Raw genomic sequence first — 15,553 nt, forward strand, 5'->3', positions numbered from 1 at the left:
GCAAGGGTGAGTCCTGGGAGAGAATGCAGGCAGAATTTTGTGAAGTTGCTCATTTTTATATGTGGACTAATGCATGCTAGTGTTAGCCTATTGCATGCTAGTGTTAGAAGAATGAGGGGACAGAGCTTGTAATGGTCATTAGTGAGAGGTCCTGAGGTTAGGACCTAAGACAGGGTCCTAACTGATTGTTATTTCAGGGCTTCCCCTTGGGTATTTGGTATCCCAAGCAAACATTTTTTTATGGGGCCTCTTTATTTATATGTAATTTGACTGAACTAAAATCAGAGTGTCAGGCCTACTTAGGTAGCCTTATCTCATTTAATCCTAAGAAAAAGTACTATACCAGGTATGGGGAGCAATCTGCATGTTAGGCTACCCTCCTGGAACTGGGTCCCTGCTATGGGGCCCTAGGATGATCCTTATAAATTCTAGAGCTCCTTGGGTCATCTGGTTAATCCTGTGTAAGGTAGAGGGCCAGAGGATTCTTTAAGTGGGAAAAATGGGAATCAGACCCCCATGCAGGCTCCATGCAGGCAGGAATGCCAACCCTCTACCATCACCCAAAGAGGAGCTTAGAGAACTTTAAAGAAGGCCCTCCAAAGTGCGGGGACCACTGATGTGAAGGGCTTGTGGCAGAGAGCCTCCAGCCTGGTTCTAAGGGTGTTATTTAGCTACTTTATAACATTTTTTGAAGAGTCCATGAAATAATGCATGCAGCTTGCTTAGACATTTCCTCACAGGTGATTGGTACTCAACGTTAGACGTCTGATGACATCCACCAATATTCATGGGCTTTGTCAACTACACCGATCCTATGCAAACTCCAGTTAGGCGATTGTGTTTCTGTTGTGGTGGTGATGATGGTTTCTAATAGTTTATAAGAAGCAAAGCATGATTCTGAATGTTTGTGAGAATGTTTACAAAGTTTGTTTTCCTAACTACCATGACTCATGTGATTTCCATGCCATCCTCATTCCCTCTTCTACAGAGGAGGAAACAAAAGGCCAAAGCACAAAAGTACCGTCTTTTGTGCTGTCAGAAGGTGATTGGTTGCATTTAGGTGGTTTATAGTTACTGGGTGCAATGTCTTTGGACATTGAGCAAGCCCTGTATTGTGAGTCAGTGGTCATAAGTATAAATAAATCTCTCACATCCGGGTGGTGTGCTCTCTCATGTGGTGCTTTCTTTTCTTTCCAGATCCCCCAGATCAGTTACGCGTCAACGGCACCTGAGTTAAGTGATGACAGGCGCTACGACTTCTTCTCTCGTGTGGTCCCACCTGACTCCTTCCAAGCTCAGGCTATGGTGGACATTGTAAAGGCCCTAGGCTGGAATTATGTGTCTACCCTTGCATCTGAAGGAAGTTACGGAGAGAAGGGTGTGGAATCCTTCACGCAGATTTCCAAAGAGGCAGGTAGGAAGAGATTGCAATGGTCAAGATGACCCTCTTCACATACCTGTGGCTTGTAGTGTTCTTCTCAATCTTTACTAAACACACACTGTGCATAATCACCATAGCCCTACTCTCACATTCCCTACTGCCTGTTAAGTGAATTTGTAAAGACTTCATTTATAACACTTTGCCATTTTTGAAGAGAATATTTTCAAAAGTGTGAAACTGAAGTACTTGGAAGTATTAGTAGCAGAAGTGGAGAAAAGATGCTGTGCACTAAATTTGGTATCTTATTTCTGTGTAATGAATAACAGTGTGGATTGCAGTCTGCATACAGGAGACTAAGACAGTATTGCTAAATGTGTCTCTCCACACATACCCTTCCTCTCTGCCCCTCTCCAAAATGCATAGAATTATTTAGAATTATGAGACCCTGGTCATGGTGGCCCTTTGCTTTGAAGAGAAATGACAATGATAGCTCTGAATTACTTGTCCAAAATAAAGTTAAATAAATTATCTAGGCTATAGCCTGTATTTAGACAAATAATCTTTGGAACTTTAGATTATTTTGAGAAAAAAGGTTCAATTAAGTAGTGCTTGTAGTAGATTCTTTTATGTTTATTTAGCTCAAAATGGAAGTAAAGGGTTCAGCTGTTTGGCCAGCTGGTTTTCATTGGGCAGATTTTGAAAAATGAGATAAAATTCTTGCACTTAGAAATTCTGGCAATAAATATTTAGACTTCCCCTAATGGAAATATTGGATGTAGTAAACATATATTTAAAAAAACACATGCTTTGATGTTCCTGTAAAGTTCTTAATGCTAATGTTAGGTCCTCCATTTGGTTGTGAGTATTTCATCTAATCTAAATTGTTATTGACTGGATTAGTTAACTAATCATAAAAGCAAACAAACAAACAAGGTGATAGAAACAGAGGTCCTTTTCATAAGGAAAGATGTCATAAATCTTGAAGACATGGTTTTGAATATTTGACTCAGACTACAGATATACCCAGAAATGTAAAGCATTGGCATGTATCTGCACATGGCTACTGAAAGGAGGCCAGAGCTTGTGTAAATCCCATGATTTTAAGTCAGTACATTATCATTAGCTCTAATTTGAATAATTCACTGGAAGCATTACTTTTCCTTCTGACTGAAATATTCTTACTCTTAGTACCTTTGACTAGATAACTTTTGATCGTTCATAGGTCTCATCCTAAATGCCATTTCTAGGTTAATATAAACTTTCCCCAAATTGCCTTGGTTCTATTTGCTTGACCTTGTATTTCTAGTGTCTTTTCCCACAGCACTTGTTACATGGTAGTATAATTTGTTGGTGGTGATGTTTTCTATTTTGCCCCCTAGACTCTACTAGGGGATCATGTCCGCCTCATTCACTACTGCTGTCCCAGCTGCTGTGTTTCCAAGGGAAACGTACTTAATATAATTCAGTTAGAAATTTTCTGATTAGGAAAGAAATCCTATGTTCTTGTATCATGCATGCCATGATTTGTAGGAGTCATTAATAATCGACTTCATGCATTTCCAAAGAAATACCTAATCACTTTTGATAATTGTGTTTTTATTTCTTTCTTTGTTTCTTTGACTTCTGCTTTGACCCAAATGCTAGAAGCCAATTTAGAGCAATAACTAAAATATGAGTGTAAAAGCCAATAGACAAGACAAGTTAAAGAGAAAATATGGGTAAAATAGTAAGATGAAACTCAGAGATAAAGTTCAGATACCATCTTATTCTATGTTATTGCTGCAAGTGGGTCTCAAATTTAATGCTGATCTTTTATGCTGGACAAAGCAAAGAGCACTACTCATTTTGTTACAAAATTTACAGTGTTCATAAGGTCAAAATTATGTTGATTGTCCGGTAAGGGACAGGAACAAGACAAATGTTTGCTCTGGATCTTTTATAAAGAGCTATATTTTCTAGACAGGTCAGTGGTGAATTTCATATGGTTGTTTATTCCTAGTGTCACTTGGTGAAAACTTAAGATATAATATCAGAGTCTGCTGTATAATGACACTGCAAAAAGGAAAAGCCTTTATGGTAATATGGTATCAACTCCCAGCTCATAACTTTAGCTAAACATACATTGAAATAACCCAGCTCAGAAATAAAGATTGTATCCTCAGCAGCCATTTCAGATGAGATCCTTCAATCGGAGAGCCTTTGAATTGGGGATGAGAGTAACTAAAAAGCCAGCTGCAGAATTGCAAGAAAACACTGAGGGTTTAGGTAATTTCTTGCAGATTAGTTTTCTTCCTATAAGTATTATAATATTCATTATGTACTTACAGTAAACTTAATCGAAACTGTTGCATTTGTGCAATTAATTTAAGTGAATTCACTCATGTGCTTAACAGACACCCCTGCCTCACCCCTAAAGAAAAAAAAAACAGAGAAGGGGGAAGAATTGCAATTTAAGTGGCATGTAGTACCTTTACTCACCAATGTATACATTGCTTAGAGAAAACTTGAGTGGGGAAACATGATTCCATTGCTTCTTCAGCTGTGTTCATTTATGTGGCCTCGTAATATGAGCATCTTGCTACCCCAAATGTGACTTCAGTAGATAGAGATACATATTCATATGCCACTATCTCTACAGTAATCCAACTGCCTCCTCTGATATTCAAAGAAACACCAATATATTCTAATTCAGAACCATAAAAAGGAGCAGAAAAATTTCCTTTATTGGAACTTCTTGAAAGTATACATGCTTAGGGAATTTTTAAGGGTACTTTTAATATTTTTAAGTTTATTTAGTTTGAGAGAGAGAGAGCGAGAGAGAGAGCGCACGAGTGAGCAGGGGAGGGGCAAAGAGAGAGGGAGGGAGAGAATCTCAGTCTCACGAATCATGAGATTGTGCTTTGAACCAAAATCAAGAGTCGGAAACTTAACTTATTGAGCCACCCAGGCACCCCAAGGATAATTTTAAATGTCTACTTTTTCTCTTGTCTGATGACTGTGGAACCTGGTCCTCAAAGATACAGGTCCACGTGCATGTGTAGGAGGGGTGACATGGCACAGAGATAAGCAAGCACTGTGGTGTCAGGAACATGTAGGTTTGAGTTAACAGATGCTATTACTTTCATGCTGTAAAACTTTTGATACATGATTTAACTTTTCAGGTCTCTGATTCCTCATGTAGAGAATGCAGTTAGTACCTGATTCATCAGGTTAGTAAAGTAAATAACATCATATATAGGGAATCACGTAACACCCAACAATACCAGATTATTATTAATGCATCACACCAGTTCTCTATAAATTAGTAGAGTTATTTGAGTTATAAAAATTTGAAAATAATGCAAGTGATAGATGACTTTTGCCTTTAGTTATAGCTTCAAGGTTATATATATATGTTGTATATATAATTATATAATATGATATAAGTTACATATATATATATAATAGTGAGTTGCTATTTTTGATAATATGCTTTCATTATATAAGAAGCATAAGAAGATGGGGCGCCTACGTGGCTCAGTCAGTTAAGTGTCCAACTCTTGGTTTTGGCTCGGGTCACAATCTTTTGATTTCGTGACTTTGAGCCCTGCATTGGACTCCAAGCTGACAGCCTAGAGTCTGCTTGGGATTCTCTCTCTCCCTCTCTCTCCCTCTCTCCCTCTCCCTCTCTCTCCCTCTCTCCCTCTCCCTCTCTCTCCCTCTCTCCTTCTCCCTCTCTCTCTGCTCCTCCTCCACTCATGCTGTCTCTGTCTCAAAATAAATAAATAAACTTTAAAAAATGCTTGAGAATCATTAAGAAAAAGAAGTTAACTGTTCAAATTGTCCTATGTATGTAATGTGTGTGTGTGTGTGTGTGTGTGTGTGTGTGTGAGACAGAGAAAGAGAGAGGGATGAGAGTGAGGGATGTTTCTATGTACCGCTAGCAGGCTTGAAGGGGTTACTCCCATTCATAACCATTTGACTTTGAAGATTATGCTTCTTCTCTTTTATAAATGTCTTTAAGAGTTTCACCCTTTCAGAATACTTTAGTTCCAAAATTTACTTTAGATTTAAGTCCTGAAGCAGAGGCTACTTGTAGAACTACCGCCTGAGGTGTATCTACCATGCCCATAGTCAAGAACATGGGTGAGCTCTCCTTTACCATACTCTGATAGCACAAGTGAAGACAATGATGTTTGAAGAAAGAAGCCATCCTTCAACAGGAGGCCAAGTAATTTGTTTGGAACATGGAAACCTAGGCATATATCTTCTCTATGCTGTCAAGGAAAATCTCAGTAATTCTCCTCTCATGTGTAGTTGTGGGAAATTGAAATATGCATAGATGCGGCTCCTTGTTGAAATTTCAGAGAGGACCGTAACATGATTTTCTCAGATGATGAGATTTTTGTTGAATAGTTATACTTGCACAAATTGCCCTGTGTGTTTGAATGAATGCACATGCAACAGCAATGAAAGCAATTTATTGCTTAATATCACAAGGAATGAGACAGTTCACTCTCAATCCACTTTAAAGTTCAGGTTGATGTAATAACCTAAATAGCCTAAAGTAGAGATACAGATGCCTCTAAGTGAAGGTAAAAGTAAATACTTATGAGAGTATTTACACCATTAGTATATTCCAGATTTTTGAAGCAAATTCAGTTCAAGGATTATGAGAGTAAGGACACCACATGTGATTCTTAGACTTTGCGAGACAATTTTCAGGAGAATCCCATGACCATTCCTTCACAATATGACACAAATAGTAATGATTTACTACTGCCATGGTACCATAATATATGTCAACTTTTCAAAACCTGAAATAACAGTTGAACTATCCTTTGAGTATTTCATGCCAATCACTTAATTAAACAGATATTTCAATTTGTCTTATAAAGTAATTACCATTCTTATTCAGATAAACTGTAGAATTTATTTTTATTTAATACTTTATTTTAGCCTAGAATATTTTTTCCTAGAATAATTTTCTAGAATAATTAGGTGAGACTTAATTGACAATTAATAACTTTTATACAGCCCTTAGTCTTTTAAGATCTCAGAACTAGTTGCTTATTACAGGATTCTGTGCTCTCTGTCTTCTGAAATGCAACATTCTCCTTCGTTGTGTATGAATTGTCAGTCTTCCCCATCCTCCCATAACCTCTATGAGGTCAATGATTTTTGCTTTACACCCCTATCATCTACTGCAGTATTTGACATATAAAAGGCATTTAGTAAACATTTAAGGGAAGGAGAGAAGGAAGGAGGAATTGCATTTCTTCTTTTGCCCTTTAGAAAAACAAAGCCTGTAGAAGAAGCACTTATGACATAAAATTTCATGATATATAATTTTGTGACTTGTGGGTCACACGACATTCTTCTCTCTTATGATCCCCCCACAAAACTTAAAGCAGTATGATGCAACAGTCTGTAATTCCCAATGCCTCCATCTAAGGTGAATTTCAGGATAAACTTTCCTTTCCTTTCCTTCTTCCTTCTTCCTTCTTCCTTCTTCCTTCTTCCTTCTTCCTTCTTCCTTCTTCCTTCTTTCTTCTGTATGCCTGTCTCTGTCTATGCCATGGTGACTATAGAAAACTTAGAGGCATTTTTATATGTAGTTACAGTATTTCCTGAATGAAGTGTTCAGTGGTCCTAGTTTAAATACAGGCATTAAACATTCAAAGTCTAAATTTCAAAATACAAAATCACAAGGACTCTCATGGTATCATTTATCTTCAGTTGTCCTTAAAACTGAACTGTAAATTCCTGAAGAAGAGACTTTATTTTTTTTTTTATTTTATTTTTTGGATTTTCTGTGGTTAGCACAACATTTAAAATTTTTTTAACGTTTATTTTTGAGACAGAGAGAGACAGAGCATGAACGGGGGAGGGGCAGAGAGAGAGGGAAACACAGAATCGGAAGCAGGCTCCAGGCTCTGAGCCATCAGCCCAGAGCCCAACGTGGGGCTCGAACCCACAGACCGTGAGATCGTGACCTGAGCTGAAGTTGGACACTTAACCGACTGAGCCACCCAGGCGCCCCACAACATTTAAAATTTTAACTCATACTCCATTTATTAGCACATCTTAGAGGTGACTCCTTAGCCACATCATCATTACCATTTAGTTCTGGGCCACATTTGATTCACCTTCATTCATAGCCACAGCTATCCATGCCTCCAGATTAGCCCCTCCAATAGTATTCATTCAGCTATAATGATAATTTTTCTAAAATACCAAGAAAGCCATTTCATTATCGTCTGTTGCCTCTCTTTCCCCAGAGGGTTAAGTAAAAGATCTAGCATGGCATATAGCTTCTTTCTAATCTAGTGTCTGCTTTAATCACCAGTCTCATTCCCATACTATCCTTGCCCACTTGTATTCCCATACAAGCCTCCATATGTACTCTCTCTACCTGCCACACAATCAACCTTCTGTGACTATCAGGAGGCTCTGTTCCATTGCAAATGCTATGCTTCTGCTTGGGCTGCCAGATAACTCCAATTTGTTTTTTTTTTTTTTAACTTAACACCTTGGGAAAAGCTATCCCTGACTTAATCTTCCTTCATGATCCTATTTTTGATTGCTGTGTATACATTTGTCTATTTTAACAGCACTCCATTTTAAGTCTACCTCCCTGAATAAATTCATAGAGAATGCCCATCTGCACAAGTCTTGAGGAGAAAACAAGCCTGCATACTGCTATAGAGCTAAAAGGGTCAGGTATTCATCTTCCCAGCCTCCCCTGAAGCCAAGGCACAGCCATGTAACCCAGTCTTGGCTAATCAGATATACCCACCATAGATGAATCAAGAGTTGGGGCACAAAGAAGCAGGAGCAATGGAAAAACCCATGTTTTTTTGCAACAACAGCAGTGTTACCCATGTTTCTGGGAGGGGAGGAGGTGTCCAGCATGAATGGGCAGCAGTAGTATAATCTCCAACTCCTCATTCCATGACTAGTGGCAACAGTGCCCCAGCTAACTTAGTTCTGTGACACCTTTTTTGGCTTTGTTCCTAACAGCTCAGTCATCCTTTGTTTAGGCTCATTTTCTGTCTTTGACTCCCTGGCCTCCCACTGATTCTGTGGGTTGTCCAGCATAATTTCAGTAATAATAATTAAAATTTATAATTTATTTTCTACTTGATCTAGACAGGCTTTACCTCAGTTGTTTGGCTTTTACCTTCATTAATATAATTGAGAGTGAGTAGAACTCTCTTCTGTGAGTTCTGTAACAGCTTTGGTATAACTCTGTCATGGAATTGGTTGTGTGTTACTGTAATCTGTCTAATTATCCTCTCCCATTATAAGTGTATTGAGGATAGGCATTATGTTGTATTTGTCTTTCAACACTCTATGCTCAGATAATGTCCAATATATATTACGTTCAATAAATCCACTTTGAATTTAAAAATTCTTAATAATGGAAGAGATGATGATTTCATGGCTGTAGTTGGTACCATGAAACTGTTAGAAGTTTTTCCAATTTTGGCTTTCTAAACTTGTTATTAATCTGTTATAATAAACTGACTTTATAGGAGGAAAGATCTGACATAAAAAATCTGCTGATTTACCTTACATTCATCCAGTGCATGTCTGAGTATTTTCTTTCTGTCAGATACTGTGTCGGATAATAGTTATAAATAATTATAGTAGTAAAAAGCACAAAACAAAAATAATAATAATCCTTGCTTTCTAAGGTTAGAAATACATAAGTAGAGCCATGAAAAGAGCCTTGTTGGGGCATGCCGAAAGGGAGGACTCTGGAAGAAGGTAGATGCTTCGCTAAGCCTCAGAGTACTTAGGAGTTAGCAGATAAGGTTTACCTAACTGGGGTAATGAGTGACATTTTAGGAAAAGAGAGTCATATTAAAAACCCAAAAGAAAATTATCTAATGGTATTTTAAATTTTAAATGGTATAAGAAAAATAGCATTGCTTTGAAAAAAATTATGAGTCTTAAATTACTGTGATGTAAAATGTTCTCCCACACAACATGGAAACTATTGCAGAAAATGCTCTGGCTTTTGAGCCAAGAACTTCTGGTTCTGGTCCCAAGTCCTGTAGTAACTGACCAGGAGTCAGCATACTGCTCTTTGAGTTGTAAAGTCAGTGCATATTTGTTGAGAAAACTACTCTTTCCTTGTTCAGGCAGTTCTCAGATGCATATCAAACTGATTGCAAAGGATGGGTTTCTGCCAGGCAATAATAGACTGTCATTGTTGATGTGGGACTGGAAATAGATGATGACAGAGTAGTTTTGCTGCATGAAGGAATAGACACTGGAAAAGACATCTCAGTAATTCCTTCTCACCTCTTCTACATACTTTCATTGTACCTGAGCATCATGGAGGTATATGAAAGGATCTGAAGATAGAGTGAACTCCTCCTTTTCTCACCTACTTGATATGATTACCATATGTTGCACATGCTTAGGAGAGAAAAGACATGGGATTGTGGTACTGAGATTAAAGATGAAGTGAAAAGGAACTTAGATCAACTTTTGTCAAGGGCTGTATTAGGCAATAGAATCCCTTGGTCAGTTGGGTTGTTCTGGGGTAGTTTATTTTGGAAAGTAACCATGATTTTGCATAATATTATACCCACTGAACTTTAGAAACGGAATGCTTGATTTATTCTCCCTACTTAGTAACGTCGCATTCAGCCTTCAAGTGAAGCTTTCTTTTCTCAGTCTTTACAAAAGTGTTCATTGGAAAAGACTCTCATTTGATTCTCATAGGTTTTGAAGGATATCAAGAAGAGAGAGAGATTTCAGTAGAAAAAATAGAAGAATATCAGTTAGCTTATAAAACTAGAAAGAAATACACAGAGTTCAAATGCTTTTTTGGCGTGCATATGTTTTGGTTGTGGGAAAGTAGGAACCTTGATTTTGAGTCCCATTAAGACCATACACAGTGGGGAAGAGACATTTCCCAATGGAATGTCAGTGACCTAACCAAAATTTGGGGAAGGTCACGGTCTAAAATATATTATCTTCTTGGTTGCCTTTTCCAGAGGCTTCCCGGGGTTTCATTCCACTGGGATAGGTAAGTAAGGGGGAAGAGAGGTTTAAACAGAATCCACGCAGAAAAATGCATTCATCAAAATGATGGCAAGGATGTGGGCACTGGAAACAGTCAAATGGATAGTTCTGAAAAACAAATACTCTAGTCCAAGAAACCTTAGATTAATAATAGGTTGCTTCAAAATATCTATTTACTGGACTTCAGCTCCTTCCTAAATAATTTTGTATTTTGAACAACTTGATGTGTGTAAATGTAGCCTCTTTGAGACCTGCACAGTTGGTTCTGTTTTCCTTTTATTTGACAAATGGATCCCTGCTGTTAAATCTTTCAAGAGATTATAGGTAATTCTACAAAGCTTTCCATCAGTTGCATTAGCACTCTCAGGCAAACTGAAGGATCAGTAGCTATCCTAAACACAAACTACATTAAGATTTTGAAATGCTTTGACCTTGGGTAGCTCCAAATATTCCTATTCCTGATTTTTTCACATTTCTTGTTACTCTTTTGGCTGGATATCTTAAATAGCAAAAACTTTAAACATATTGCTAATGATCATTAGATGACATTATTTGATTACATTAATATTTTAGAGTTGGCATTAACTGTCAAGTAAACTCCTTTTTAGATAGATATCAGTGGGATGCCATCACTCTTTTTAGGTCATACTGTCATGGTGACCCTTTGAGAAACTAGTATATAGTTACAACATAGATTTTTACACACAAGGGAAAATATTAAAAGAAAAGTTATCGTGATAATGATATAGGTCTTAAGAGAATAATTAGAGCTACATATTAGAAGTGCCTAAATAAATGAATACTTAACTAAAAATGTCCACTTGCAAAAACGGTTTCTTTTTCTTAGAGTATTAGTGATCCTTTGCATTTAAATTTTTAAAAATTAAAAAAAATCAATAATACACACACAAACTTGGTGTATTTCTTATCAAAGAAGGTTGATTTCCTGGGAAAGATAAAGTTGTCAGAATTTTAACGACAGAAATTTTGATAAGTGATGACTAATTATATAGAAGTGTGTTGTTTTTGAACTCGTAATGCTAGAGGGTACAAAATTCTTTGGCATAAACATTGTTAATACTTACTTTTATATCAGGATCATGAGTGTTATTTTCTAAAATCCTGTTATATGGTAATGCACTTGGTACACATTTCACTCTCCACACTTTTGAGTAAGTAATGTTAATTTTGCTATACAGTCTCTTCTTATGGGTGTTTTGTTCAACAGTAACCAGGGAGGAACTAAGATAGGATGTAGAAACTGGAATGGCTTACATTAGACTCACAGATTGCATTCTTCTTGAGGGTTTGCATTATTTATTTATTGGGCTGTCACTATATTTTTTCCCAGCTTTATTTAGATATAATTGACATACAGCATTGTGAAAGTTTAAGGTATACAATGTGATGATTTTTAAACACCTATATATTGCAAAATAATGACCACTGTAGGGCTAGTTAACATCTGTTGCCTCACATGATGACCATTTTGTTTTGTAGTAAGGATATTTAAGATTTGCTCTCTTAGCAACCTTCAGGTATGTAATACAGTGTTGTTAATTATAATCACCATGCTGTACCTTAGATCCCTAGCATTTATTCATCTTCTAACTGAAAGTGTACCATTTGACTGACATCTCCTAGCCACCTACGCCTCCCAACCTCTGGCAACCACCATTCTACTCTGTTTCTATGAGTTAGGCTTTTTACGTTCCACCTATAAGTGGTATCATACAGCATTTGTCTTTCTTTGTCTGACTTACTTCACTTTAGCATAATGTCTCCAAGGTCCATCCATGTTGTTGCAAATGGCAGGATTTCCTTCTTTCTAATGACTGAACAACAGTGAAATATATACATATATATATATATATATATATATATATATATATTATAATTTATATATATTATATATAGTAAAACCTTGGTTTGTGAGCATAATTCATTCTGGAAACATCCTTATAATCCAAAGCCCTTGTATATCAAAGCAAATTTCAAGAACCATTGGTTCAGTTGTGATCATGTGACATTTGGCCTCATGTACTACTCATATTGCAAGATATTGTTCCTTTATCAAGTTAAAATTTATTAGAAATGTGTACTCATCTTGCAGAACTTTCACAGAACAAGTTACTTGCAATCCAGGGTTTTACTGTATGTGTGTGTGTGTGTGTGTGTGTGTGTGCGCACACACATATATATATATCATTATAAATATATAATTTTCTTTATCCATTTATCCATAGATGGACACTTAGGTTGTTTCCCCTTCTTGGCTATTATGAATAATGCTGCAAGGAGCATGGGAGGGCATACATCTCTTTGCAAGTTTGATTTTATTTCCTTTGGATACATACCCAGAAGTCTATTTGCTGGATCATATGATAGTTATATTTTTAAATTTTTTAGGAACCTCCATACTATTTTCTATAGTGGCTGTGCCAATTTACATTCCCGCCAGTAGTGCACAGGGTTCCCTTTCCACCACATTCTCACCAATACTTTTCTCTTCTTTTTGATCATAGCCATTCCAATAAGTGTGAGGTGGTATCTCATTGCCGTTTTAAAGCCTTTATTTATTTGCTTTTATTTTAGAGAGAAAGAGGGTAAGTGGGGGAGAAGGGAAGAGAGAGGGAGAAAATTTTAAGCAGGTTCCATTCTCAGCATGGAGCTCAACATGGGGTTCATTCTCATTACGTGAGCCAAAATCAAGAGTCAGAAGCTCAACTGACTGAACCACCCAGTCACCCCTCATTGCAGTTTTGATTTGCTTTCCTCTGATGATTAGTAATGTTGAGCATCTTTTCATGTACCTGTTGGCCATTTGTACATCTGCTCTGAAAAATGTATTTTCAGCTCTTCTGCCCATTTTTTAATCAGATTGTTTTTTTCTTTCTCCTTCCTGCCTCTTTTTCTTTCTTTCTTTCTTTCTTTCTTTCTTTCTTTCTTTCTTTCTTTCTTTCTTTCTTTCTTTCTTTCTTTCACTATTGTGTTGCATGAGTTCTTTGTATGTTTTGGATATCAAGTTGTTATTAGATACATGATTAGAAAATATTTTCTCCCGTTCTGTAGGTTGCCTTTCAATGATTATTTCTTTTGCTGTGCAGAAACTTTTAGTTTGTTATAGTCCTACTTACTTATTTTTGCTTTGGTTGCTTGTGATTTTCGATGTCATATCAAAAACAAAAAAACAAAAAAAAACAAAAAACAAAACAAAACAACAACAGAAAACAGTGCCAAGACCAGTATCAAGGATAATTTTTTCTGTTTTCTTCTGGGAATTATATAGCTTCAGGTTTTTTGTTTAAGTCATTTATCTGTTTTGAGTTAAATTTTATGAGTGGTATAAGATAGACTCCATTTCATTCTTCTGCATTGGTTATCCAATTTCGCAGTACCACTTATTGAAGACATTATTCTTCATCCATTGAGTATTTTTGTCTCCCTTGACAAATATTAATTGAGGGGGTTTATTTTCTCAGCTCTCTATTCAGTTCTGTTGATCTGTGTGTGTTTTTAATGCCAACATTATACTCTTTTGATTACTATAGCTTTGTAATATAGTTTGAAGTCAGGACACCTGATGCTTCCTGATTTGTTCTTTCTCAGGATGATTTGGACTATTCAGAGTCTTTGGTTTCACATGAATATTAGGATTATTTTTTTTCTGTGAAAAATGCTGCCAGACTTTTTTTTTTTAACGTTTATTTATTTTTGAGACAGAGAGAGACAGAGCATGAACGGGGGAGGGTCAGAGAGAGAGGGAGACACAGAATCTGAAGCAGGCTCCAGGCTCTGAGCTGTCAGCACAGAGCCCGACACAGGGCTCGAACTCACAGACTGTGAGATCATGACCCGAGCTGAAGTCGGATGCTCAACCAACTGAGCCACCCAGGCGCCCCTGCTAGACTTTTGATAAGGATTGAATTGACTCTAAACATGGTTTTGGACATTTTAACAATATTAATTCTTCTGACCTGTGAACATGGGATATCTTCCAATTAGCTTGTGTCTTCAATTTTTTTTCATTAAATTCTTATAGCTTTGATTGTACAAAACTTTTACCTCAGTTAAATTTATTCCTATTTTATTGCTTATGATGCTATTATGAATGGGGTTGTTTTCTTTATTTGTAATTCAGATAGTTTGTTATTTTTTAATAGAAACACAACTGATTTTTGCATATTTACTTAATATCCTGAAACCTTACTGAATTTGTTTATTAGTTCTATCAGTGTTGGTGGAGCCTCTAGGATTTTTATGTGTAAGACCATATCATCTATAAACAAAGATAATTTTACTTGTGTTCCTATTTAGATACCTTTGTTTCTTTTTATTGCCTGATTGTTCTGTGTAGGATACATAGTACTATGTTGAATAGGAGTGGTGAGAGTGGATACCCTTTTTTTGTTCCTGATCTTAGAGAAAAAGTTTTCAACCTATCACCATTGAATATGATTTTAGTTGTCAGCTTGCCATATTATTATGTTGAGGCATAATCTCTCTATAACCAATTTTTTAAAATTTTATTTAATATACCCAATTGTTGAGAGTTTTATCATGAAAGGATGTAGTATCAGATGCTTTATCTGCATCTGTTGAGATTAACCGTATGTATGCTTTTTTCCCCTTTTATTCTATTAAGGTAATGTATCACCTTTATTGATTTTACATGTTGAACCATTCTTGTACCCCCAGGAAAAATCCTGCCTGATTATTGGTATATGATCATTTTAGTGTGTTTTGATTTCAGCTTGCTAATGTTATTTATTTATTTATTTATTTATTTATTTATTTATTTATTGAGTTAGTTAGTTAGTTAGTCATTAATGTATACTTGACAAAAAATGTTACATTAGTTTCAGGCATACAACATATGTAGATTTGTTGAGAATTTTTTTCTATATCCATCAAGGATACAGGCCTGCACTTGTGTTGTAGTATCGTCTTCTTGCTTAGGTATCAGAATAATGCTGTCCTCATAAATTGAATTTGAGAATTTTCCATTGTCTTTAATGTTTTAGAAGAATTTGCATTAGGTTTTCATTAAATTATTGGTAGAAGTAACCAGGGAAACCATTTGGTACTAGGCTTTTCTTTTTTTGGGAGATTTTGATTACTTATTCAGTCTTCTTACTAATTATTGGCTTG

General features: G+C 36.3%; 1 protein-coding gene across 4 annotated transcripts in view; it reads left to right on the forward strand.

Moving 5' to 3' along the window:
* The window catches only part of GRM7 (glutamate metabotropic receptor 7), an 876,035-nt gene that overhangs the window by 272,198 nt on the left and 588,284 nt on the right, over positions 1–15,553 (forward strand). For all 4 annotated transcript variants that reach the window (XM_053897751.1, XM_019428303.2, XM_019428301.2 and 1 more), the window contains exon 2: positions 1,198–1,414. In XM_053897751.1, coding sequence (XP_053753726.1) covers positions 1,198–1,414 — 217 coding nt within the window. The remainder of the gene's footprint in view (positions 1–1,197; positions 1,415–15,553) is intronic.

This window comes from Panthera pardus, unplaced genomic scaffold (assembly GCF_024362965.1).
Source record: "Panthera pardus isolate Hobbes unplaced genomic scaffold, ASM2436296v1 HiC_scaffold_8, whole genome shotgun sequence".
In the NCBI taxonomy this organism is placed as follows: Eukaryota; Metazoa; Chordata; class Mammalia; order Carnivora; family Felidae; genus Panthera; species Panthera pardus.